Below are 24,560 nucleotides of genomic sequence, written 5' to 3' on the forward strand. Positions count from 1 at the left end.
ACCTTTAATAATTTATTGTTTGGTTGAAAAAAAAAAAATCACACATTCTGAGGTAGTTTTTAAAGGATTTTCAGTTACTACAAGGCTTCCTCTGTCGTCTCTCGGCAATTGGAATGTCTACAGGTTTCCTCTTCTTCTCTCCTTCATCATCTCCTTTCTATCTCTCTCTCTCTCTCTCTCTCTCTCTCTCTCTCTCTCTCTCTCTCTCTCTCTCTCTCTCTCTCCCTTATATCTGATTTCAAGATGTGAGAAATTTTGCAGGAAATAGTGTAAGTTTATACTGACATCACATCACACAAAGGGTTACCTAAATGGAATCAAGAACTTACTTTCTTTGTGTTTGGGCTGTTAGGTACTTTCTTGGCGCTAAACCTGCAGAAGCAGAGTATTATATTTATATACCATGAAGGGGATCGTCTCACCTTCCACTAGTTGGAGATGCATGGATCAGAATCATAAGTTGAACAATCACTGTTGCTTCTACATTCATTTTTTATTTATATGACCAAAAAAATAGTAATACAACAGACAAGAATAAAAGTCCCACTCAATGAGCCGAATCTGAAATAAATAAGAAGCAAGCAAATTTGGATTGCAAAAGTTCGACGTTCAATAAACAATCTCTGATACAACTACCACCAAATAAGCTATTTGGTAATGTAGTTTCTTTATACAGGAGAAAGCAACAGAGGAACCCAAAAAACAGATTCATGCATCATCAATGATGGTAATTTTGTCCCTTGAGAATAGTCTATGCCCTGAAAACAGAAACCCATTTCAGCATATGAAAGCGTGATTTGAATGCAGAGACGGAAGCATCAATGTTCTCACCTGTAAAGCTGTTCCATCAGTACCACAAGAGCTATCTGATGATTCAGAACCATAGAGGACAGTCTAATAGTCACATTAGCTCGCTTCCTCATTTCCTCACTTCTCTTCCATGTCCATAAGCTCCACCTATACAAAACGATACCCTCGAAGCTCCCTAAAAACAGAGATAGCCAGAGTAAAAGATGACATGAGCTTCAAATCAATTTGATTAGTTTCCAAGACGATTCTAGCTGATGTGAGAACAGAGAGAAAAGTATAAACTTACACTATTTCCTGCATCCCCAAGTAACTCAGCCATCTGCTCTGAACCAATGTCACGGCCAATCTCATCAATCACCACAACTATCAAATGTGATCTCGTTAGCAAATTGATCTTGTTGACCATTCTCATCGGAGCATGATCACTTTGCTTTTTATTATAACTATCATAAAATCTTCAACAGAAACATATGTTGTGAGTCGTGTCTTTTATCAGTCGAGCATAAAATCTGTAGTCGTGCCATTTATTAACAAAATTTTTTTTTGTCCGTGTTGTGAAATATTCTAAAATCACCTAAAGTTTAATAACAAAATCTCATAGAATCACGTTCATTTTCTTGTTTTTAAAAAACTTTTTAAAAAACAATCAAATTTCCTAAAAACTCAATCAAATCTTTCAAAACTCTAAAATATTAAAATCCTACCAAATCCTACCAAATCCTACCAAATACAAGTTTAATACCTCCCTCTTTATTATTTTACTATATTAGGACCCGTGCTATAGCAAGGGTTGAAATTCCTTTTATTTATATTGTAATTTTTATATAACATATAATTTATGTGATTGTGTTTAAAAGTTTTTTTGGAAAAAAAATTATGCAATAAAATCATATACTAAATATGATGACTTAAAAAAAGACACATATCTGGTAAGTTATATATTGTTAATGATTCTAGCACGGGTTGAAATTTTTTTATTTATATTATAATTTTAGAATAAAATACGATCCTAAAGATCACAACTAATGCTAGATCAGGACCTTAAAAACTTTTAAAAACAATCATATAAATTATATTTTATTCTAAAATTATAATATAAATAAAAGGAATTTCAACCCGTGTTCTAGCACGGATCTTAATATAGCATTAAGGTTTAATTTTTAATTTCTGAATACGATCCCAAAGATCACTATTAATATTGTTAACTTAGCGAGATTTGATATTTTTTATGATTGAAAGTAAATTTTTATCCCTTTAATAACTTTTTTATTAATGTAGATTATCAATAAAATCTGTGGAAAATAAATTGGTAATATTGTGATTCTAGATATTTGGACCCATATATATGTGATCTTCCGAAAATAAAGTTTGGAATATCCATGAACTATCATTTTGGAATATCCCGTTTAAGATTTTCGGTTACAATTAAGTTTTTATTTGTTATAATTAATATATGAATTAATTTATAACTTATATATAACCTATTTATAACCATTTATTAAAATTATAAAGTCTACCAAAACAATGTTGTGTACTTCCCTTTTATTATAAAGGGATTTTATTTTAAAGGGATATAAGGGGATCACCGTAATCCAAAGTTTAAAAGTGATGTTGTTTGTAGTTCTTTACGTTTGAGAAACTAACCCAAGGAAATATCTAAACTATGGGGCGCATATTAAAAAGATGACAACAATATCGTAAAAGTATGTAAATATGTATCTGTCTAAATTTTGCCATGTACCTTTAATTGACTCTAGAAAACCAAAAAGGCAAAAACATTATATATATTTTAACCAAAAGAAAAAAACAGTTTATACATATGAACTGTTTTTATTTTTAATAACTATAATATTGAAGAGAAAGAGAGAAATTGTGCATATATCTCATTCTAATATTTACTAATGTTTTACTAATGTTTAAGAAGCTATTTTCATATTTTCGATTTAATAATAGTTTTATTACTATCTTTAGTTTTTTAAAACGTTTCAATTCAAAACAAATACAAATTTTTTTTGTAATAGTGAAATTAGCATGAATAACAAAACAAATTTAGTTAAGAGATTAATCAGGTAATTCATTTCATTGTGATACATTATATATAAACTATAATATCTACAAAACATATCATTGTCTTCTTCTTTGTTGTTTTCCCCCTTTATCATTTCATTTCCCTTATCTTTTCACAATCAGATGATTCAAGTTTTCGATTTCAACTAAATACATAATAAATGGTATAGGTACAAACACAAATTTCTCAAAAATCAGTGGAATCACAAACTTGAATTTTTTTTTTTTTTTTTGCAATGGACAATGTATTATAAATTGTATAATGTGATTTTAATAAAAGTTAGTGGAAAAAATATAATAAGTAGCGTTCGTCTCGTTATATTCTAACATTCTTTTAGAAAACGAATACTTGTTGAACAGTGCCTTTTGTGTGATCGACGATACTATTCTAGTGTATAACAGAATGATGTTGATATGCACATGCATGAAAAACGAAGTTACTAGACTGATTTTTGTTGGAAACATAGAAAACAGTTTGGGCTGACCCATGAAGGGTAATCATGGAGGTATAATACTTGCATTTTTTTTTTTTTGTATTTAGAATGTATGTTTTCAATATATATATATATCTATATATACATTTTCAGAAACATTTATAGAATAAATCCTGGACTTGGTACTTATTTACAGGGATGCCATTGGGTTAATATTTTACAACACATGCTTTGGGCTCGAAAAATAACATGTAAATCCAAGTCCATTTCAGTTATACCTTTTTTAATCCTGAATAAATAGAGATTTTATTGCCTTCCATTCTGATCCTATGCGAGATTTGTGTTGAAACTCATTGACTTCCAATATTTTCCTCCACCAATTACGTATCTTAAAAATCAATCAAGCCAAACAGAATTAAAACTCAGAATATATCATATCACATAAACATACCATAAAAATCAAATATCGTTATTATCTCCCTAATTACTCGCTTCATCTGATCTTTTTGTTATCGAGCCAAACGTGTTCATCGACCTAATCATAGCCCTATAAATAATACTAACCTAAAACGTGTTCGTCGGTCATTGACAGTGACCCTGTTTCTGATGCTAGCTTCTTGACATTGGCTAAGTTTAAGAATATTCAAACTGGGGAAGTTAATCCCCACATATTTGTTGGTAAGTATCTATTTACGATTGTAATTAAATATATTCTACCTAATTATATTATTTATTTTTGCAGAGGTTATTGGTCAAATTGTGAGTCTGGGTGAATTGGAGGAACTCGAAGCCAATAAGCCTACCAAAAAACTATTATTAGAGCTAAGGGACGAAACGTAAGTATTTTCTGCTAATACAACTATATAAAACGTGTGCATAATAACATCTGAAATCACTAAGCCAAATTTTGTTTTTTTATGTGATAGAGATGAGAGAATGTCATGTACCTTGTGGGCTTCCTTGGCTGCACACGCTTTTAGATCATGTCATAATTCTGATGGAAGCATCATCATTTGTGTTCTCAGATTTGTGAAGATAAAATCCTACAAGTTTAAAAATATGGTTTGTTTGAGACCTGATGAAACAACCCTTCCCGTTTTTTTTTTTTTTAAATACCTTAATTTACTAGTGGTCCCATACCCACTAACATCCTATCAACAATCAACAACCGCGGATAATCAAATAGCAACTTCCATTAAACCAATAAAATTCCAACAATCCAAAACAATAACCAATACCATAATCCAAATAAAGAAATAGCCAACAACTAACATCCTACAATGTTCTGTTGACTTAATCTAACAATCTAACAATAGCTAGACCGCAATCAATCAAGCCTCTAGAACATCCCTTCCTCATCGCCTTGATTCCACGATCACACTTTGCCTTTACCTGCACCACAAACACATATTGCAATGCATGAGTATTTTATAAACACTCAGTAAGGCAATCCTCCCATCTACTGGGCTATACACACAAGCAATAGAGTAACCAATAACCACACACCACAATCAACACACAACGATCAACGAACCAGGACTCAACATCGACCGATGCCAACATGCATCGACCGATGCCAACTGAGGAAGCATCGATCGACGCAGAAGCTGCATCGACCGATGCAAGTGCAACTTGCATCGACCAATACCCAGTCTGCATCGACCGACGCATGCTCGACGCAATACGAAAACCCTAAAGTTTGTCGCGCCATCCTCGCAGTTGCATCGACCGACGCAAGCAATGCATCGATCGACGCAACGTCGAGCACCGTGATTTCCCCGAAGCTTCTCACCGGATCTCGTTCCTACAACCACAGAAACTCATTCCCAAGCCACAAGAAAACTTCCTAACGTCCTTAACTACGATCTAACGCATCTAACAACACCAAACAGGCAAGTTAAAGGTTCCTCTAGCTTAGATAAGCCATGGTCATGCACTTACCTGTGCCAAGATGAAACTGAACAATAAACAAGCAAGAACAAGCCTCAAGGAAGCTCCTACAACAATCCCAGCTACAGATCTCTACAGGAACGCACCAAAACTCCAAGAAATCTCCAGAAACTCTCAAGAATTTTTCCTCTCTTTCGTTTTCTCTCAAAAACGGCCAAACAACACTAATGGAACAAAAAGTCGACTTAAGGGTTTTTCCCTAACCCAAAACGCAGCGTTCTACTTAAGTCAAAAACGCACAGGAACAACCTTGCATCGACCGATGCACAACTTGCATCGACCGATGCAGAACCTAAACCGGGATTTTGGTTCACGGATGTTACAATTCTCCCCCACCAATAAGGATTCGTCCCCAAATCCCGCAATACCGTCCATCCTCCAAGGACCTCCGTGCCACCGTCAACACGGCCCGCACGTCCCTAGACCAGATCAACACCGTCAGCCAAGGTTTCCCGTGCCACTGTCGCAACAGCCCGCACACCTCCGACTGACCCTCGAGGTCTCCCTCTAGCCAATATACTCGCATCATAACACTATTTGCTCACAACTCAGTGCTTCCCCCGTTCGTGGTCGCAACCAACGAATCATGCCGGCTCGCTATCAGGCCAACCACCTTTAGCTACGGCATCCAGGAAGTCACTCACACACACTCCCCCCGCTCTCGGGTCGCAACCCTCGAGACATACCGGCTCACTGCCGAGCCTCGGCTCACAGCTACGGTATCCAGGGAGCCCCACATATCCCGCTCTTGGGTCGTCACCCTCAAGCGCGCTCTCGGATCGTCATCCGAAGCAACATACCACTCCCACTCTCTGGCCACAAAGTCCATCGAGCTATCGGTATCACGTGAGTTGGGCCCACACGGCCTTGAGCAAAACAAATACTGATGCCAACGAGTATCTCCCGACTAGATCTACCTCATCCTTTCCACAAAACTTTCCTTTCTAGAAAACTTTCTAATTCTGGAAACTTTCCTTTTGTGGAAACTTTCTATTTATGGAAACTTCCAAAAATAGAACCCGAACTATTTCTCTTTTCCCATGACAATAACAGTCAAACACAAAGAAAAATACTCATCTTATTAATCTCAAAAATGTCATAATCGTTACAATCTCAACGAAAATACATCAGAAAAAGCCAAAAATACAACAACCGGAGCCAACAACCCGCATCCCGAGCACCACCTCATCTTGATACTTAGTCGCACAACCAACCACCCCTAAGCAACCAAAAATCAAGAGAGATGGGCTGGAATACTCCGTACCCGCTCCAGCCACGGACTACAACTCGGACCCGGCTAGACAACTCAAGTCGCGGTCTGCTTCTCAAACCACTTCTTAAACCTTGCCTTCATCCTCGCCTCGGGCTCCCAAGTCTGCTCCTCTACTCCGTCACAGTCCCACAGGACTCTCATCAAAGGAATCTTCTTCTTCCGAAGTTCCTTGACTCTCCTCTCGAGCACCCTCAATGGTCTCGCCTCTAAAGTCATGTTAGGCTGAAGATCCTCAGGAATCTTAGCCAACAACTGATCACCCTCGTGAAGACACTTCCTCAGCATCGACACATGAAATACCTTGTGGAACGCACGCATAACCTCAGGCAACTCCAGCCTATATGCCACTGGTCCCACCCGCTCAACCACTCTGAACGGACCCATGTACCTCGTACTCAACTTAGTCTCTGTCAATGACCTGTTCGGACCCCGCAACATGGCCATCTTGAGGTACACTCTATCACCAACCTGAAACTCAAGATCCTTTCTCCTCCTATCAGCATAGCTCTTCTGCCGATCATGAGCCTTCTTCATGTTCAGTCTCAAAACCCGAATCTTCTCCGAGGTCTCCTGAACAAAATCTGCACCAAAAATGCTCCTCTCCCCCACCTGAGCCCAACACAAAGGTGTACGACACGGCCTCCCATATAAAGCCTCATAAGGAGCTATCCCAATACTAGCCTGGTAACTGTTGTTATAAGCAAACTCCACCAAGCTCAAATGATCTGTCCAATGACCACCCCAATCCAGCACACACATCCTCAATAAATCCTCCAAAATCTGGATCGTCCTCTCTGACTGACCGTCCGTCTGAGGATGATAGGCTGTACTCATATGCACCTTCGTGCCCATCTCCGCCTGAAATGCCCTCCAGAACACCGAAGTGAACTTGGAATCTCAATCAGACACAATACTAGCAGGCACACCATGCAATCTGACTATCTACCTCACATACTTCTTGGCCAAAACCGCTGCTCCATCAGTTTTCTTGATGGCCAGAAAATGTGCAGACTTAGTCAAACGGTCCACAATGACCCAAATAGCATCAAACGTCCTCGACACAGGCAAACCTACCACGAAGTCCATCGTGATCAAATTCCACTTCCACTCAGGAATGGACAAACTCTGAAGTAATCCTCCAGGAACCTGATGCTCTGCCTTCACCAGTTGGCAAGTATCACACTTCGCCACCCAGTCAGCTACGTCCTTCTTCATCCCGACCCAGTGATAATACCGCTTGAGGTCACGGTACATCTTGGTCGCCCCTGGATGAATAGAGAACTTGCTCGAATGAGCCTCTCTCAGTATCTCCTGCCTCAAATCCTCACCCTTGGGCACACAGATCCGACCATGCACAAGGATAGTACCATTAACCGAAACCTGATACTCTGCACCCGCAGTCTTAGAGGCATTCATCAGCCCCTCATCGCTCTCCTGAGCTAACCTCACTCTGCTCAACAAATCCGCTCTATCAGCTGCCTCCAAACCCAAAGGTTCCTGTGAGATAGCACACAAACTCAATGCACTAATCTCCCCTACCAATGCCTCCATATCCTGCTCCTGAGCAGAAGCCACCCGCTTCCGACTCAAGGCATCTGCAACCAAATTAGCTTTACCAGGATGGTAAGCTATATCCAGATCATAATCCGCTACCAACTCCATCCAACGCCTCTGCCTCAAATTCAGCTCAGGCTGAGTAAAAATGTACTTCAGACTCTTGTGATCTGTAAATACCTGCACCTTCCCACCATACAGATAGGATCTCCAAATCTTAAGAGCAAAGATCACTGCTGCCATCTCCAAATCATGAGTAGGGTAATTAGCTTCATGCTTCCGCAACTGCCGCGAAGCATAGGCTATAACCTTCCCCTGCTGCATAAGTACACAACCCAACCCCACTCTAGAAGCGTCTGTATACACAACATAAGGCTCGTCCTGCTCAGGCAATGCTAACACCGGCGTGGTAGTTAACATCTGCTTGAGACTTGCAAAACTTGCCTCACACTCTGGTGACCACACAAACGGGACATCCTTCCCTGTAAGCTTAGTCATCGGCTGAGCCATACTCGCAAAACCCCGAACAAACCTCCTGTAGTAACCTGCTAACCCCAGGAAACTCCGAATCTCAGTGGCACTCTGCGGCCTCGGCCACTCCCTGATGGACTGAATCTTCTCTGGATCCACTGAAACTCCCTCTGCAGAAACAATGTGTCCTAAGAACCCCATCTCACGCTGCCAGAAACTGCACTTACTCAGGTTGGCAAACAACTTCTGCTCCCGCAACTTCTCCAACACTGCTCTCAAATGTACTGCATGCTCCTCAGGACTCTTAGAATATACCAGGATGTCGTCGATGAAAATGATGACTGACACGTCCAGAAACTCCTGGAACACGCTGTTCATCAATCTCATAAATGCAGCTGGCGCATTTGTCAACCCAAACGGCATCACCACAAACTCGTAGTGCCCATATCTCGTCCTGAAGGCTGTCTTCCTCACATCTGCCTCATGAATAGGAATCTGATGATAACCTGAAGCCAAGTCGATCTTGGAGAACCAAGTAGCACCCCTCAACTGATCCAACAACTCATCAATCCTCGGGAGAGGGTACTTGTTCTTCACAGTAACTCGGTTCAAACCCCGATAGTCAATACACAACCGAAAACTCCCATCCTTCTTCTTAACAAACAACACCGGAGCTCCCCACGGTGAACAACTAGGACGGATAAAACCCTTGCCCAACAAATCCTCCAGCTACTTCTTCAGCTCTGCCATCTCTGCTGGAGCCATCCTGTAAGGAGCCTTGGATAACGGCATCGTTCCCGGTTCCAGCTCAATAGTAAAAGGATCCGACCGAGATGGTGGTAATCCCTACAATGACTGGAACACATCCTCAAAGTCCTCCACAATCGGAATACCGCTAACCGTAGACTTCCCCACTGACTCTGGCATAGATATGGTAACCAGATAGGCCTCACGCCCCTTCTCGATCATCTTCCCTGCCTGAACGGCTGAGATCACGAGACTCCCCGAAGTCGGTCTAATACCCTGAAAAACCAACTTCCCTCCTGAAGGCTCAAACTCCACTCTACCCCGATAGCAATCCAAATGCACCTTATACCGATGCAACCAATCCATACCCAGAATAACATCATACAACTCCACTGGACTGATAAGCAAATCCGCTGGCCACGACTCTCCTGCGATCTGAATATCAACTCCTCCAGCTCGTCCAATAACCCTCAAAAACTTGCCTCCAGCAACTTTGACAACTCCTGAACGCTCTCCAGAATCCCCTCTGATCCCCGCACTCTCGGCACACCCCGGAGTAATGAAGCTATGAGAAGCTCCAGAACCAAACATAACATGGGACTTAAACCCGCCCACCAACAAGGTCCCTACACAAACCTCATGTGTTGAGAACCTAACACTTGACCACAAACAAAAACAAATATAATCTGAACTTTTGAATTGACTAAGTTCGAATCTCAGAAGTTATACCTGTGATCGCTCCTGCACTAGTGCCACCGGGCTCCTGAGTCGCGTACACCTGAGACGTCGGCTCGATCCACACCGGCTGCACACCGTGCTGCACAACCTGCTGCACCCCTGGCTGAGCTCCAGCCTACAACACTGCTACTGCCCTCTGCTGCAACTTGGGACAACGAGGCTTGATATGCCCCGTCTCTCTGCAGTAGTAACACACTCGAGTATCTATCCGCGGCTCCGTCACCGCCCGCTGCTCTGTCACTGCCCGCTGCTCACCTCTCTGTGGACAACTAGTCACCTTGTGGTCCCTGCTACCACACCCAAAGCATCTCGCACCACCGTGCCTCGACCTCTACATAACATCAAACTTCCGTTTCTGCTCTTGCGCAGGCTTGCCGCCCTTGCTAGGAACAGAAAACGGCTGAGACTGCTGTGGCTGCACTGAAGGACTGACCACAACAACCTGTGCCCTCAAGTCATCCTCTATCCCAGCTGCAACCTCAACCAACTCCGCTCTCGTAGCATAACTCCTCACTCTGCACCGAGTCCTCAAATCATCCCGCAGAGCCAACAAAAACCTCCGCACCTGAGCTGACTCTGGCTCCCAAGCCCTGCCTGCATACCCCACAAGCCGACTGAACTCTGCATCCAGCTCCCGCACTGTACGGTCTCCCTGAGTCAACCCCAAGAACCGTGCCTCCATGCGATCAAGAGCCTCCTGAGGAAAATACTTGGAGTTAAACTCCCCCACAAAATCTCCCCAAGACATACCCCGCTGCACCCTCCGTGCTGTCACCGACCTCCACCACACACGTGCATCTCCTGACAAGTAAAACACTGCCAGATCCACCCTGTACCGGTCGGGACACCTAAGCGAAAGGAAAATATCCTCCATCCGCTCTCTCCACTCATCCGCTACACTCGGATCGGTACTTCCTGAGAAATACCCTGCTCCCACATGCCGCAGCTGCTCCATCATCCGCACATACTGAGCATCCACTGCCTCGGCCCCCGGCTGCACACCTGCCTGCAAACCCGCCGCAGGCTGCACCTCTGGAACATGCCCACCAACCCCTCTCGGCACTACTGGAATCTGCCCACCAACCACTGGCGGCACCACTGGACCCTGACCACCACCCACTGGCGGCACTACTGCTGGAAGTCGCTGCAAAACCTGAGCTAGCAAGTCCATCAAGACATCCTCCCTGCCTGGAGCACCTCCTGCTGCAACCCCCACACCCGGGGCAGCACCGTGACCGACACCGGGCCCATCCGCCCTGCCGTCACCCAAACCAGCCTGGTCTCCAGACACACTAGGATGAACCTGTGACTCCGCCACCTCCTCACTGGCCATGCTCTGGGCTACACTCACACTGGCCTCAGGAACATGACCTCGTCCCCGACCATGACCACGACCACGCCCACGACCACGACCGCGACCAACAGCATCCTCACCTCTAACCATCTGTGCCATCCAAGAACAGAAGGCTAAGCAAACAATAATTCTAATACACAAAACACAACTCACCATGGAATCACAAACAGGCTCGAAGGGGATGTTCTAGGACTTCATGCCACACACAATTGACCCACTCACACAATCAATTTTAGCATGGAATCCTAAACATCAACAGCAAAAGCATAATGAACCCTAGACCTAGAACCGTAAGGGCTCTGATACCAAAATGAAACAACCCTTCCCGTTTTTTTTTTTTTTTAAATACCTTAATTTACTAGTGGTCCCATACCCACTAACATCCTATCAACAATCAACAACCGCGGATAATCAAATAGCAACTTCCCATTAAACCAATAAAATTCCAACAATCCAAAACAATAACCAATACCATAATCCAAATAAAGAAATAGCCAACAACTAACATCCTACAATGTTCCATTGACTTAATCTAGCAACCTAACAATAGCTAGACCGTAATCAATCAAGCCTCTAGAACATCCCTTCCTCATCGCAATCCTCCCATCTACTGGGCTATACACACAAGCAATAGAGTAACCAATAACCACACACCACAATCAACACACAACGATCAACGAACCAGGACTCAGCATCGACCGATGCCAACATGCATCGACCGATGCCAACTGAGGAAGCATCGATCGACGCAGAAGCTGCATCGACCGATGCAAGTGCAACTTGCATCGACCAATACCCAGTCTGCATCGACCAACGCATGCTCGACGCAACACGAAAACCCTAAAGTTTGTCGCGCCGTCCTCGCACTTGCATCGACCGACGCAAGCAATGCATCGATCGACGCAACGTCGAGCACCGTGATTTCCCCGAAGCTTCTCGCCGGATCTCGTTCCTACAACCACAGAAACTCATTCCCAAGCCACAAGAAAACTTCCTAACGTCCTTAACTACGATCTAACGCATCTAACAACACCAAACAGGCAAGTTAAAGGTTCCTCTAGCTTAGATAAGCCATGGTCATGCACTTACCTGTGCCAAGACGAAACTGAACAATAAACAAGCAAGAACAAGCCTCTAGGAAGCTCCTACAACGATCCCAGCTACAGATCTCTACAGGAACGCACCAAAACTCCAAGAAATCTCCAGAAACTCTCAAGAATTTTTCCTCTCTTTCGTTTTCTCTCAAAAACGGCCAAACAACACTAATGGAACAAAAACTCGACTTAAGGGTTTTTCCCTAACCCAAAACGCAGCGTTTTACTTAAGTCAAAAACGCACAGAAACAACCTTGCATCGACCGATGCACAACTTGCATCGACCGATGCAGAACCTAAACCGGGATTTTGGTTCACGGATGTTACACCTGATTTCATATTATTTTATTTTCTGAAACACCGAAACCAAAGAAATTAGGTATCAATTTATTTTATTTTTGTTTGAGAGCCAAGTGATTTAACTGTTTGCAAATCACTTAAATTTGTAAAACTCAATGCGGTGAACACACAAAAAATATTAAAACTAATTGTAGTGAATGTATATATAGATACTAACCTCAATCAAATTACCTGGAAAACACTTAGTGATGATAGCAGTACTTTGTTACATGTATGAACTTCAACCTGAAGAAAGAAAACACAATTAGCTAACATGCAAAGTAAACTAACATCAAAACAATTAATTTTTTTAACAACAGAAAGACCAGATTAATTTATCCTGAACACATCATACCTATCTCACATCATATATGGCTGTCCAGTTCTAATAAGATGGAATCACTGCTGACTTTATTGTAAGCCGCAAATCTCCCCAAATATGTTTCCAAATTCGATTAGCTACAAGTGATCAAAAACCCCCATATTACCATATTTAAGTTCAATTAGGAGATTACATGAGAAACCCAACATCAAAATCGAAACCAATTTTAAAAAATCAACAACAGAAAGAACATATTTATTTATCTGGAACTATTCGATAATTTGCATAGTTCTGGCATCGTGGAGATGAAAACGATATGGACAGAAACAAATCGAAGATAATCTCTAAATTTAAAATCTAAATGAATCTATTATATCTGATTTAAATATGGAAGAATCATAACAAAGAACTTTTGATTTCTCATATTTGTAAAAACCAGAAGGTCGAAGATGATAAGAAATAAAACAATTGACGTTTTTTTTTGGAGACAATCACATTTAATCGGTGGAGACAAAACAAATCATAATATTTTACTAATAGGAATGCAAAAAGATAAGAAGCAAAAATATTTGCCAAAAGGCCCCCCAACTATCAAAAATTATTAATTTATTCTACCATCTTCAAAGAAGTGTGTTGTAATACCTAATAGATTATTATACAAACATTTGATCTATATTAATAAGTAACAAAATTAAAATAAATCAAATATCCAATTACAAAACACTCCACCATTTTAATCGAAGTAAATATCTATAAATACAAAACTGTTAAAATATATATAGGTTAAACCACCTAAATTATGGTTGTCAAATTATAGTATACTCATCTAATTATAAAAAATAATAGAATTAAAAATATATTTTAAATACATTGTAAATCAAAATTCAAAGAAACAAAAACAGTATAATAGATTAAAAAAGTAAATTATATGAATAATAATTTTAATTTTAATTATTAATCCGCGGTTAAACAGTAGATATACACAATAAAAATTATACAATATATTAGACTTTTAAAATTATAAAATTTACAAAATAGAAAATATAATAGTTACATATATAGATACAATAATAATTCTATTATATTATGCATTCTTAAACAAAAATATAGGCCCGCGGTGTACCGCGGATGAATATCTAAAAGACCCATATTCGTTTGTAGATTTTCAAACTCTACTAAAACGCTGGAATCAGTAAAAAAAAAAAACAAGTCAAGCAGGAATCGTAACAATTTCTGAGCTGTAATCAGAAATAGAAATAATTGATCGGAATCTAAAATGTTTTTACGAGATTACCTCACTTATCAATCGAAGAAGACATCGGTAACTCGATTAATCTCGATAAATGATGGATCTTACTCTGGGTTTTCAGAATTGGAAAATAGAGATTGTCTGATCCAGATCCTTATTTTTCTGATCTATGTTGTCGAGTCGACTTTCTCTCTCGAGACAACAAATATTTTTTGTTGTACGTTTTTCTTTTGATGTTGTCTTTTTTTTTTCCTGGCCATCGTAAATTGTTGTTGGTAAATGTTAACAATTTCTGAATGGGCCTGGACATTAATAAAACCCATCAAGTTTAAATGTTTGGATTACAGTATTCTGGTCCATTATTATTTTCTTTAAGGATTGACAAAAAAAAATTACAACAAATATTGCAAAATCTAACAGATATTTCTATGCACAAAAAAAAATTATTCCCACAAATCAAAATTTGGATGTCAAATTATGGTCAACTCATCTATTTATATTAAACAACAGTATCAAAATTATATTAAATATACATTATAAATACAAATACAAAATACAAAGAATCAAAATTAAACTAATAGTTAATCCAATGGAATCATATGACCAACAATATTATATTCACCCATTAACCTGATTTACTACAAAATCGATTCAGACAATCAAAATTACACAATATATTAGATTTTATAAATTTAAAAGCTTAAAAAATTAAAAAAGGATCGTTTATATATATATAGACAAATAAATTATTCATTTATTTTATGTTTTGTGTAACAAAAAAATTGCCCCGCGGTATACCGCGGGTGTAAATCTAGTATATATATATATATATATATTTATGAATGTGTGTTTCTACAAAGCTAAAACTTAGATGTGCATCTTTTACCAAATTCAATAGGATTTGGGACCAAATTTACAGAGGTTTATTGATATTGTGGATAATCTAATATATTAAAGGAGAAGTCGAGAGAGCTCACAGCCATTCTCACAAAAAATTACGTCGTTTACCCTTAATGAAAAATACCTCTGAAAATTTTTCGGACAAGCTTTTGTTCTCTATTTAGGTTGCTGAAACGCACCACATTCATCCTTAGACTTAAGTTACTAATTTGTCATTAGTGAGATTCAAAACTGGATCCTTTTACCCTTTTTCTATGTTTTAATTTTTAAAAAATAAATAAATAACGAAAATTAAAAATAAAAAACGAAAATTGTCTTACAAAATTGGAAATCTAATATATTTATATGCAATATCTCTCTTTAGAAAAATGGAAAATAAATATTAGAATATATGAATATTCGTTTAGAGAAAATTTCTGTTTTTAAAAATATTAAAATGGTAAAGATAATTATGACGGTTTTCCTTCTAAGCAGTAGAAATCGGCCAAAACAGTAGAAATCGGATTCATTAAGCTAAACATATAGTTTTGAGAGTATAATTTTTTTGTATTATTTTGGTTCTAATGAATCAACTTTACTATTGTATGATTTTGATTTTTTATTATTTATGTTGATGTACTATCGATATGCTTTGGTGCTTTGCATGAATTAAATTTCATGCTGTTATAAATTTTAATTATTATGTTGAATCATATCGAAAATTTTACTCATCTTGTACTGTTTGTTTGTGTTTTAGGTCTACCTGTCATGGACCATGGTGTTTTTTTGTATATCAAAAACAAGATTGGACGAATGAGTTTATGAAGCAAGCGGAAAAATCAAATCGGTAAAGTAATTATGTTTATTTGCTTTTTGTTTTTTTTTTGGTGGTGATTGTTATTTAATTTTATTTTCTTGGTTAAACATGTTTTTTTCTACAAACAAAGGAGCAAAGACAACTTTTGGTAATATATCTTGGTCCTTTATATAGTTCATCAGATTCTAATTTTTGTATTTTTGTTTTTAGTGGTTGTTTGAAAGTCAAGATCAAGCAATCATAGACTTTGTCTATGGTTTCTCCATCTTTTAAAATATTTATGTTGTATTATTTTCTATATTTTGTTTTGTAGTTTAGTAATTTGAAATAAACTCTTATATGTAACCTAATACATATTTTTTTGTTTCAGTTGAATTCATGGACGATTATTGCTCATAATTGTGGATCTACAAAATTGAATATAATGAAATTCAGGTATTAGTCTTTATTAACCTGAATCCTTAATTTTTAAAAATAATATTGATGCTAATGTTTTTTTTCTAATAGTTATAGTTTCAGAAAAATTATGGTGGGTTTCATGAAAAATGTATGATAATTTCTAAAAATTTGGATTTACATATTTTTACAAATAGATTTAAATTATAATTTTGTTTATTTTTTTTGAATAATAACATAATATGTATGTCTAATAAATTTTTTTCTCTTAAATTAATAGAAAGAATAAGAAATTGTAATTATAATTCTGTTTGTTTTGGATCATAGTATAATCTTTGTATCTAATATATTATTTACTCCTCTTGAATAATTTTGTCCCAACGTATGTTCATGTTCTTGCTTTTATGAGCTCTGAACGCATAAAAAAATTGTTCGTTGCTCAGAAAAATTTCTAATAGTTATAATAATATTGTGAGCTTGGTGTTTTCACGCGTTATTCGTTGCTCACGATGGCTCTTGCATTGCCTCATGATGGACATGTATGTACCCAACAGTACTCCTTGATTTACTCAAAATCAAATAAGCAAAAATGATAGGGCTAGCTAACATCTATGACTCTCACATATTACTGCAATAGACATCGACAAAGAAGCTTACGAGGTGGTCTAGAGTTGATCACAAGATCAATTTCATCCAATCTGATGTTTTTCAGGCTTTAGACAAGTTGTTGACCGTATGTAATCCATTATTATTAGCAGTCATTTTTTATTATTATTATATATCATCCATTTTCTTTCTTTTCTTTTGGCATATTCTTTTAATCTGATGACATTGGTTTATGAATGATGATGGGGCATATATAGGAGAATCCAAAACAGGAGTTTGATTTCGCATTTATTGACGCTCATAAACCAAACTAACCCAACATGCACAATAGACTAATGAAGCAAGTGAAGGTAGGAGGAATCATAGCGTTTGATAACACTTTGTGGTTTGGGTTTGTGGCAGAGGAGAAAGAAGAAAGCGTGCCAGAGCATATGAGGGAGAACAGAACAGAACATCCATTATGGAATTGAACAAGCGGCTTGCTGCTGACCCTCGCATCGAGCTCTCTCAAGTCTCCATTGGTGATGGTGTCACTCTCTGTAGACGCCTTGCATGATTGATTATATATATGAGACCAATCAAAATACCAAATGTTCTTAGTTTGATTTGCTTGGGATTTGATACAACGCATAATTCTGCGATGACCAAATAGTTACAAGTCAAATTTGTCTCAGTCCAGTAACAAATTATTTTTCGCTACGAATACCTCCTTATACCTACGAATTATTTTGTAACTATACAAGTGTTTTTTACTAGTGCGTCGAGTGATTCTTGTGATGTGATTTGATCAGTACCTTACGTTGCAGTTTTTATGTATATGATCGTGCATGCATTTATTTAAATCATATATCATACCTCAGAAACCCCAATATGCAAACAAAATTACGAATAATCACACAAAGAGCTAGCGTAGTACGAAGAGTAACAAACAAACAAGGAATTAGAGGTATACACAACAAATAAGGTGATGTTAAATTAGATATTTTGTATCAATTATCAATAAGTAATTTAAATTAGTATTATTTAGTTTTTGATACAGTTTAATTGATGTTTTTTTCGAGGTGTTACTCGACGTACTAGCTCTTTGTGTATTAAATCCAATCCATACTACTGTAAGCTATAAATATATCTTTACTTACATTACCATAAGCTATAAATTTTGAATTCGTGCTTTGATTTGCATATAGCTTAGGCTTTTTTATTCACATGACCATGCAGAGCCATCACTATAGTTTTGTTATACATATGGATTCTATTCAGGGAAAATTTATGGTAATCTTCTAAAAAATTGGATTTCTTTCTATTTACAAATAGATTTAAATTATAATTCTGTTTTTTGGATAAATATAATATAATCTTTGTGCCTAATAAATTATTTACTCTTTTTAAATAAATAGAAAGAAGATGAAATCTCAGTTATAATTCTGTTTATTTTTTTTTGAAAAACAGAATAATTGTGACTGACATTTTTTTTTATTAAATTGATAGGAAGAAGAATAAAGAAATATGAATTAAAAATTCAGGACTTCATATCTCAGAGGTTTTTCTAGAACGAAAGAGATTAAGGAAATTAGGAAGAGTTTTTTTTACAAATTACAATTATTGTTTATTTGAAATTGCTTTAGATGGATAAACAATATAAAATAATTGTAAATTTCTCATTTTGATTAATAAAAAAGAAAAACAGATATCTAAATTTTATATCTCAATTAAAATTTAAAAGTTACAGAAGATAAATACTTGAATATATTGCAAATATTTCTTTGAGAATATCCCTGTTTTAAAAAATATTAAATTTCTACAGACTATTTGTTTCACTTTTAATTTTTTTTAGATGAAAATTAGAAAAAAAAAGGAAATCAAATATTTATATATCCTTTTTTTTAAATGGAAAATAAATGCTAGAATCTATTGTAAGTATTTCTTTCAAGAAAACTTCTATTTTCTAAAATGTTAAATTTCTATAGATAATTATGACGATTTGAACTGATAATCTCGAGAGGATATACTACAAATATCCATTTAATTTGAAGATATAATATAATCTTTTGTTATCCCGACAAAATCTCATAGGATTGTCGCAAATCTCCGGAAAAAAAACCATGTTTTTCCGGCTGGATACAAAACTATCACCAAAAGGAGGAACAAATACTCTTAATAAGACAAAAGGTTCTAACAATTATAATTAGGTGGATGAACAAATAAAACAATTAAAAATGAATATATATTGAAAATACAAACGAGTAATTTTAAAGAATAATTCTTCTTTCACTTTTAAAAGTAACATTTTTAAAAAAATGAATGATTTTTTTTTTAAAACAAAAATTAAAAAATTGCATTAAAATAATCATATCCCATTTAAAATTATTAAAAAATGGAAGATAAATACTAAAATCTTTTGTAAATATTTTTTTTGAAAAAATTCTATTTTTAGAAATGTGAAATTTCTATAAATAATTATGAAGGTTTGACTTGGATACTAAGCTATCAATATAGAGGCGCTCAATCACAACATTATAAGTCAGCTTTGTTATGCTTAAACATTTAGCGTATGCTCGCGGATAACTCTCCTAACTATATTACTTTATGTTTATATTAGAAAAATTACTTCCGTTCCTTATTATTGAAGATTAAATTATAGTTTCTCTTTTGGTTAATTATTTTCCATTTACATTTTTGTTCGAATCCTTTTTAGTCTTATAATTAATTTACTTTTTGGTTTATTAAATTAGTTGAACTATTATTTAAAAATATATATGCCCATACAAGCTTATAAAAGAATTGATTAGTGATATATTTGACCATACAAAAATTTAGACAATCCAAATTATCTTTGTAAGCTTTTTCTTACGTTCAAGGGAATTCGGATTCGTCACCTTCAAGGACGAGAAATCCATGAGGGATGCTATTGAAGAGATGAACGGGAAATATCTTGCTGGCCGCACCATCACTGTGAATGAGGCTCAGTCAAGAGGAAGCGGCGCCAGTGGAGGAGGCCGTGGTGGTTACCGTATCGGCGGTGGTTACAAGAGACGTAGCGGTGGTTAGGTATCTGGTGGAAGCGGTGGTGGCCGATGTGGACACGGTGGTCGTCTTGAAGGCGGTAGCGGTTGTTGGTAATAATTGAGTTTAGGCTTATGTTATTTTATATAAGTATATTATTAAGTGTGTTGTAAAGTCAAATGTTATGTGTAAACCGTGACGTGTTACGAAGCGTTGTTAGTGTAGGAAGTTGCAACGGTTGTTTTTTGTCTTTCGGAAAACTACATAAAGTGGATGTTTTCTTATTGTAAAAGTTGTCGAGAATAATTGAGAAGTTTTTCACTTTTTCATTCTCTGTTTTTTCTCTACCATGCTCTGTATTTGAAGCAATGGCTTCTGGTGTAATACAAGAGCATAACTTCAACATGGTATCAGAGCTTTATTGATTCAAGGGCCAGTGGGAAGCACAAAGAGAAGCATAACAAAACCTGCAAAAAAGTTCAACCAAAAACAAAGATCACGGCATCATCATTCAGCAAGTGATTCTTATGTTTGAAGGAGAAATGATGAAATCGGGTGTGGATTAAGAGGAAGGCCATCTTAATCAAGAGATAATTGTGGTATTGGTGAAGACGATGTTCCAAACAAATCAACGCAATCCTACGCGTCATGCGAAGGGGTGCGCAATTGAAAAAAAACAGAGGAAGCGTCAACGGAGGCGTTTACGACTCTGCCAAGCACATGGCAATCGTGTCTTTTCATGGAATTAGGTTACAGATGATGGTGTTTTCATTGCTCGGCCCAAAAGAGAGGATTCTGGCTTTAAACTAGACTATGGCAAAATTTGGTGTAGCCACCGCTGTTGCAAAACAAAGCTTATTAGTAGAAAGTGGTGTGGACTCTGTGAGAAAGATGTTCACAAGGAGAAGCTTCCTGTTGAATAAAACAGAGCAAGGCTCAGTGGCAAAAAGTGGTGGGTGAGTTTGTGAGGAAGACTACAACACGGAGGTAGTCACCTGTTTGGAAAAGAAGGCAAAGCTACTCAACAAAAATAAGAGTTCATGGTGAAGACAAACTGATTAGCAAACGTCGTCGGTTTAAAAGAAGTAACCGATGATGACGTGGAGAAGATTCACGTGTACAACGTCAAGGACACGTTATGGTGATCAATGGAAGACACCAAGCACAAACACAAAAAGAGAATGCTTACCTCGAAGAAAAATGGAGCATAAGCCGGTTGAGAAGATAACCGAAGAAGACGTGAAAAAGATTCACGCAAGAGATGTCACACAGACGTGAATGTGATGGTGATCAACGGAAGACACCTGTAACACCCGCAAACCAATTTGAGTGTTTTGGGTGAGGGTGTCGATCGACACCAAGGGGGTGTCGGTCGACCCTACTGATTTTCTGGTTCGACCAGATTGAGTTTTTATCGTCAGAGTTTGGGAGAAGGAGGATCTGTATACTCAAATCGTTTTGAAAGGTATTGAGTTTTGGTAGGGTTGCAGCTAAGAGATTTTCGTACACTCTCCTTTTTACAGAAGTGAATTTGGGTTAATATTCTAGGAGATATCGGCAGTTTCGTGAGGCGTTTCTTCTCAGTCGCGGATTGAGATCAGCGGGAGTCTCGGGATCGATTGCGGTTTCATCTGAGATCTGATCGTGCTGCAATTTTGTGGGAAGCTTCGTGACGCCTAGGAATAGCTTTTCAACGGAGGGATTTGATAGTTAACGGTTCATTTTCATTTTAGAAGGTGAGTGCATGACCATGGCTAATCTAAGCCTTTGATTCCCTTGTTCTTGCTTGTTGTTGCTTGTTTGTGTGTTTTTCTTGCTGGGATTGGTTGATACAGGTTCCTAAGGAGGTATAAGGCTTGGGTATTGAGTATTGGGCGTTTGGAGGAGATTTGAGAGCGAGATTCGACTCTCGACTTCGCGCGGATCGCAGTTGTAGAGGGAGTGTCGATCGATACCACTTGGTGTCAGTCGACACCAGCAAATTGGGCATCGATCGACACTGTGGGGTAGTGTCGGTCGACACCATTGAGCCAGTGTTGGTCGACACTAGGCTGGTGTCGGTCGACACCTCCCTTCCGGCGAGACGATGTTTGATTTCCTGGTTTGTGTGTTTGTTTGTTGCTTGTTTTGGAACTTTGGAATCATTGTTGCTTGTGTGTATAGCCCAGTAGATGGAAGGATTGCCTCACTGAGTGTTTATCAAATACTCATGCATCTCAATTTGTGTTTGTGGTGCAGGTAAAGGCAAAGTGTGATCGTGGAATCAAGGCAATGAAGAGGAGGATGTTCTAGGGACTCGATTGGATGTTGTCTGGCATTACTAGGTTGCTAGAGTTGAGTCATTAGAAACATTGCTAGGTTGCTGGTTTCATGTTTCTTGTTGTTTGGTATTGGGATATTGCCTTTGCTATAATATCGGATTGTTATTGGTTATTATTGGTTTATTATTAGATATTGATTTATGTTATTCCGCTGTTGATTGTGAATATGGTTAGGTGGCTAGTGGGTATGGGACCACTAGATGTAGTTTATTTATATATATATATATATATATATATTATTTATTATTTATTAAAAAAAAAAGAGTTGGGTCGTTTCATTTTGATATCAGAGCCCTTACGGTTCTAGGTTTGGGTTCACTAGGCTTTGTGCTGTAGATGTTTGGGATTTGCATGCTTGAATTGATTATGTGAGTTAGTCAATTGTATGTGGCATGGAGTCTTAGAACATTCTCTTCGAGCCTTCAATGAGATTCCACGGTGAGTTATTGTTATGTTTCTTTGTGTGGTATTGATTTGTTTTCTGCTTGTTAGCCTCTGCTCTTGGAAGATCAGTGGTTAAGGTGTTTGAGTAGTTGGTCGTGGACGGGGACGTGGTCGTGGTCATTGTCGGGCGGGTCCCGAGGCCAGCGAGTGTGTGGTCCAGAGTTCCACGAGGAGGTACGTCAGAGGGTCGCAAGCGTATCAGGAGGGACCAGAGGGGATTAGCCGGTGAGCGTGCCGGGGGTGCTGGGAACCCAGGTGTGGGGTTGCAGCAGGTGGAGCCCAGGGTCGAGATGATCGCTTGGCGGATCTGTTGGCGTGCTGTTGGAGCGGTTACCAAGAGGGGTACCAGTGTAGGCTCCAGTTATGCCGCATGTGGCGGGGTGCAGTCGAGGGCTACGGATGTTGAGGACTTTCCACCTTATGTTAAGAGGATGGAGCGGTTGTAGATGACCGGTATGAGATTATTCTCAAGAGGTATCGGGCCTAGAGAGGCGGCTAGGTGGACATATGCAGTTGGAGCAGATACTTCTCTGCTTGGTGGTTAATCTAGTTGGATATAAGTTGAGTGGGCAGGTGTAACATTGCAATGTTATACTCGGACCACATGAGGTAGTTGTGTCGAGAGATGTTTATAGTCGTTAAGGATTGTTGCTCCTGAGGGGATGGTGATTCCCCTGAATACCGATAGCTCGAGGGGCTGAGGGCTCCGAGAGTGGCAGAGGGGATGTTGTTCTCCTGAGGGGATGAGTAGTTCCCCTGATACCGGGATCTTGAGGATTGTTGTCCAAGAGTGAGACGGTATAACTCGAAGACGCTGGTCTGAGAGTGAGATCGGTATGACTCGAAGGTTGCGACCTAAGAGTGGAAGAGTTGGGAGCAACAAATTCCTAGGACGTGAGTATAAACATAACGATTGAATGTAGACCTTGAGAGATTGACGGTGGTTTAATCTCGGGTTTTGAATGTGTTAACTTTTGGGACAAGGTTTTATGACCATAGCGTTTATGAATGTTTGGTTGTGTGCCAGGATTGTGAGGCCGGTGGTGCCGGAGTCCCGGGAAGGGGAGATACAGCAGGATTGAGCCAGGAGAGGCATGTTTGCCAGATACATAAGTTCACGAAAAGCCTTCATGGCAGGATAAACTAATCGTTGTAACGATGCTGGATGAAGATCATTGGAGTTGGACAGGGTTGCTAGATCCAAGGTTTTGGTAAACTTGTTGGAGGGAATAAGTCAAGTGGTTTGAGTTACCTGCCTGCAAAGCATTTGACGCGGTGAATCAGAATATGCGAAAGTATGGTACTTGTTTGTTTTATTACGCTTGTATTGATGATTTACTGTGGAGAATTGCCAAGTGGAAAAGCTATTTCTGGAATAAGTTATCTTAGGGAAGTTTCCCTAAGTGGCAAGTTACTAGAGGTTCTTGGACGAACAAGAGGGTTGATATTTAAGTGGCGGCGAGTTGATGTCGGCATACTTGAGTATTTGTTTAGTTGAGCTGAGGAAGCAACTAGAGGATTTATGGAGCAAGGGATTTATACGTTCTAGTGTATCACAGTGGAGAGCACTGGTGTTATTTATTAAGAAGAAGGATGGGAGTTTCCGCTTGTGCATTGACTAATGGGGTTTGAACCGGGTCACTGTCAAGAACAAGTACCCTCTTCCCAGGATTGATGAGTTGTTGAATCAGC

At 38.4% G+C, this 24,560-nt stretch overlaps 1 protein-coding gene and 1 pseudogene across 14 annotated transcripts; one reads left to right on the top strand and one right to left on the bottom strand.

The window, feature by feature from the left end:
• Positions 1 to 474: 474 nt before the first annotated feature.
• LOC104710089 (uncharacterized) lies at positions 475 to 14,655 on the bottom strand. Of its 14 annotated transcripts, none has more exons than XR_015567367.1 (7): positions 14,448 to 14,640; positions 13,187 to 13,290; positions 13,024 to 13,077; positions 4,259 to 4,354; positions 1,097 to 1,173; positions 832 to 985; positions 475 to 758 (listed from the first exon to the last, which is right to left on the bottom strand). XR_015567367.1 is itself a non-coding variant. In XM_087467794.1 (4 exons), the coding sequence occupies exon 4, from the start codon at positions 11,486 to 11,488 to the stop codon at positions 10,376 to 10,378; it is 1,113 nt and encodes a 370-aa protein (XP_087323920.1). In that variant the 5' UTR covers positions 13,024 to 13,077; positions 13,187 to 13,290; positions 14,448 to 14,640; the 3' UTR covers positions 10,235 to 10,375. The 14 variants fall into 14 exon arrangements, 2 of the variants coding, with proteins under 2 accessions (XP_087323920.1, XP_087323921.1); XR_015567366.1 differs by having other exon boundaries at positions 13,010 to 13,077; XR_754916.3 differs by lacking the exons at positions 475 to 758; positions 832 to 985; positions 1,097 to 1,173 and adding an exon at positions 3,458 to 3,699 and having other exon boundaries at positions 13,010 to 13,077; positions 14,448 to 14,655.
• A 1,969-nt stretch (positions 14,656 to 16,624) lies between these two features.
• LOC104714874 (putative caffeoyl-CoA O-methyltransferase At1g67980) lies at positions 16,625 to 17,658 on the top strand (annotated as a pseudogene).
• The last annotated feature ends 6,902 nt before the right edge of the window (positions 17,659 to 24,560 follow it).

Source organism: Camelina sativa, chromosome 9, assembly GCF_030686135.1.
Source record: "Camelina sativa cultivar CO46 ecotype springtype chromosome 9, ASM3068613v1".
NCBI lineage: Eukaryota > Viridiplantae > Streptophyta > Magnoliopsida > Brassicales > Brassicaceae > Camelina > Camelina sativa.

Coding starts and splice junctions, on each gene's coding strand:
- LOC104710089 (XM_087467794.1), bottom strand. CDS start 11,488: ATGGTTAGAGGTGAGGATGCTGTTGGTCGCGGTCGTGGTCGTGGGCGT.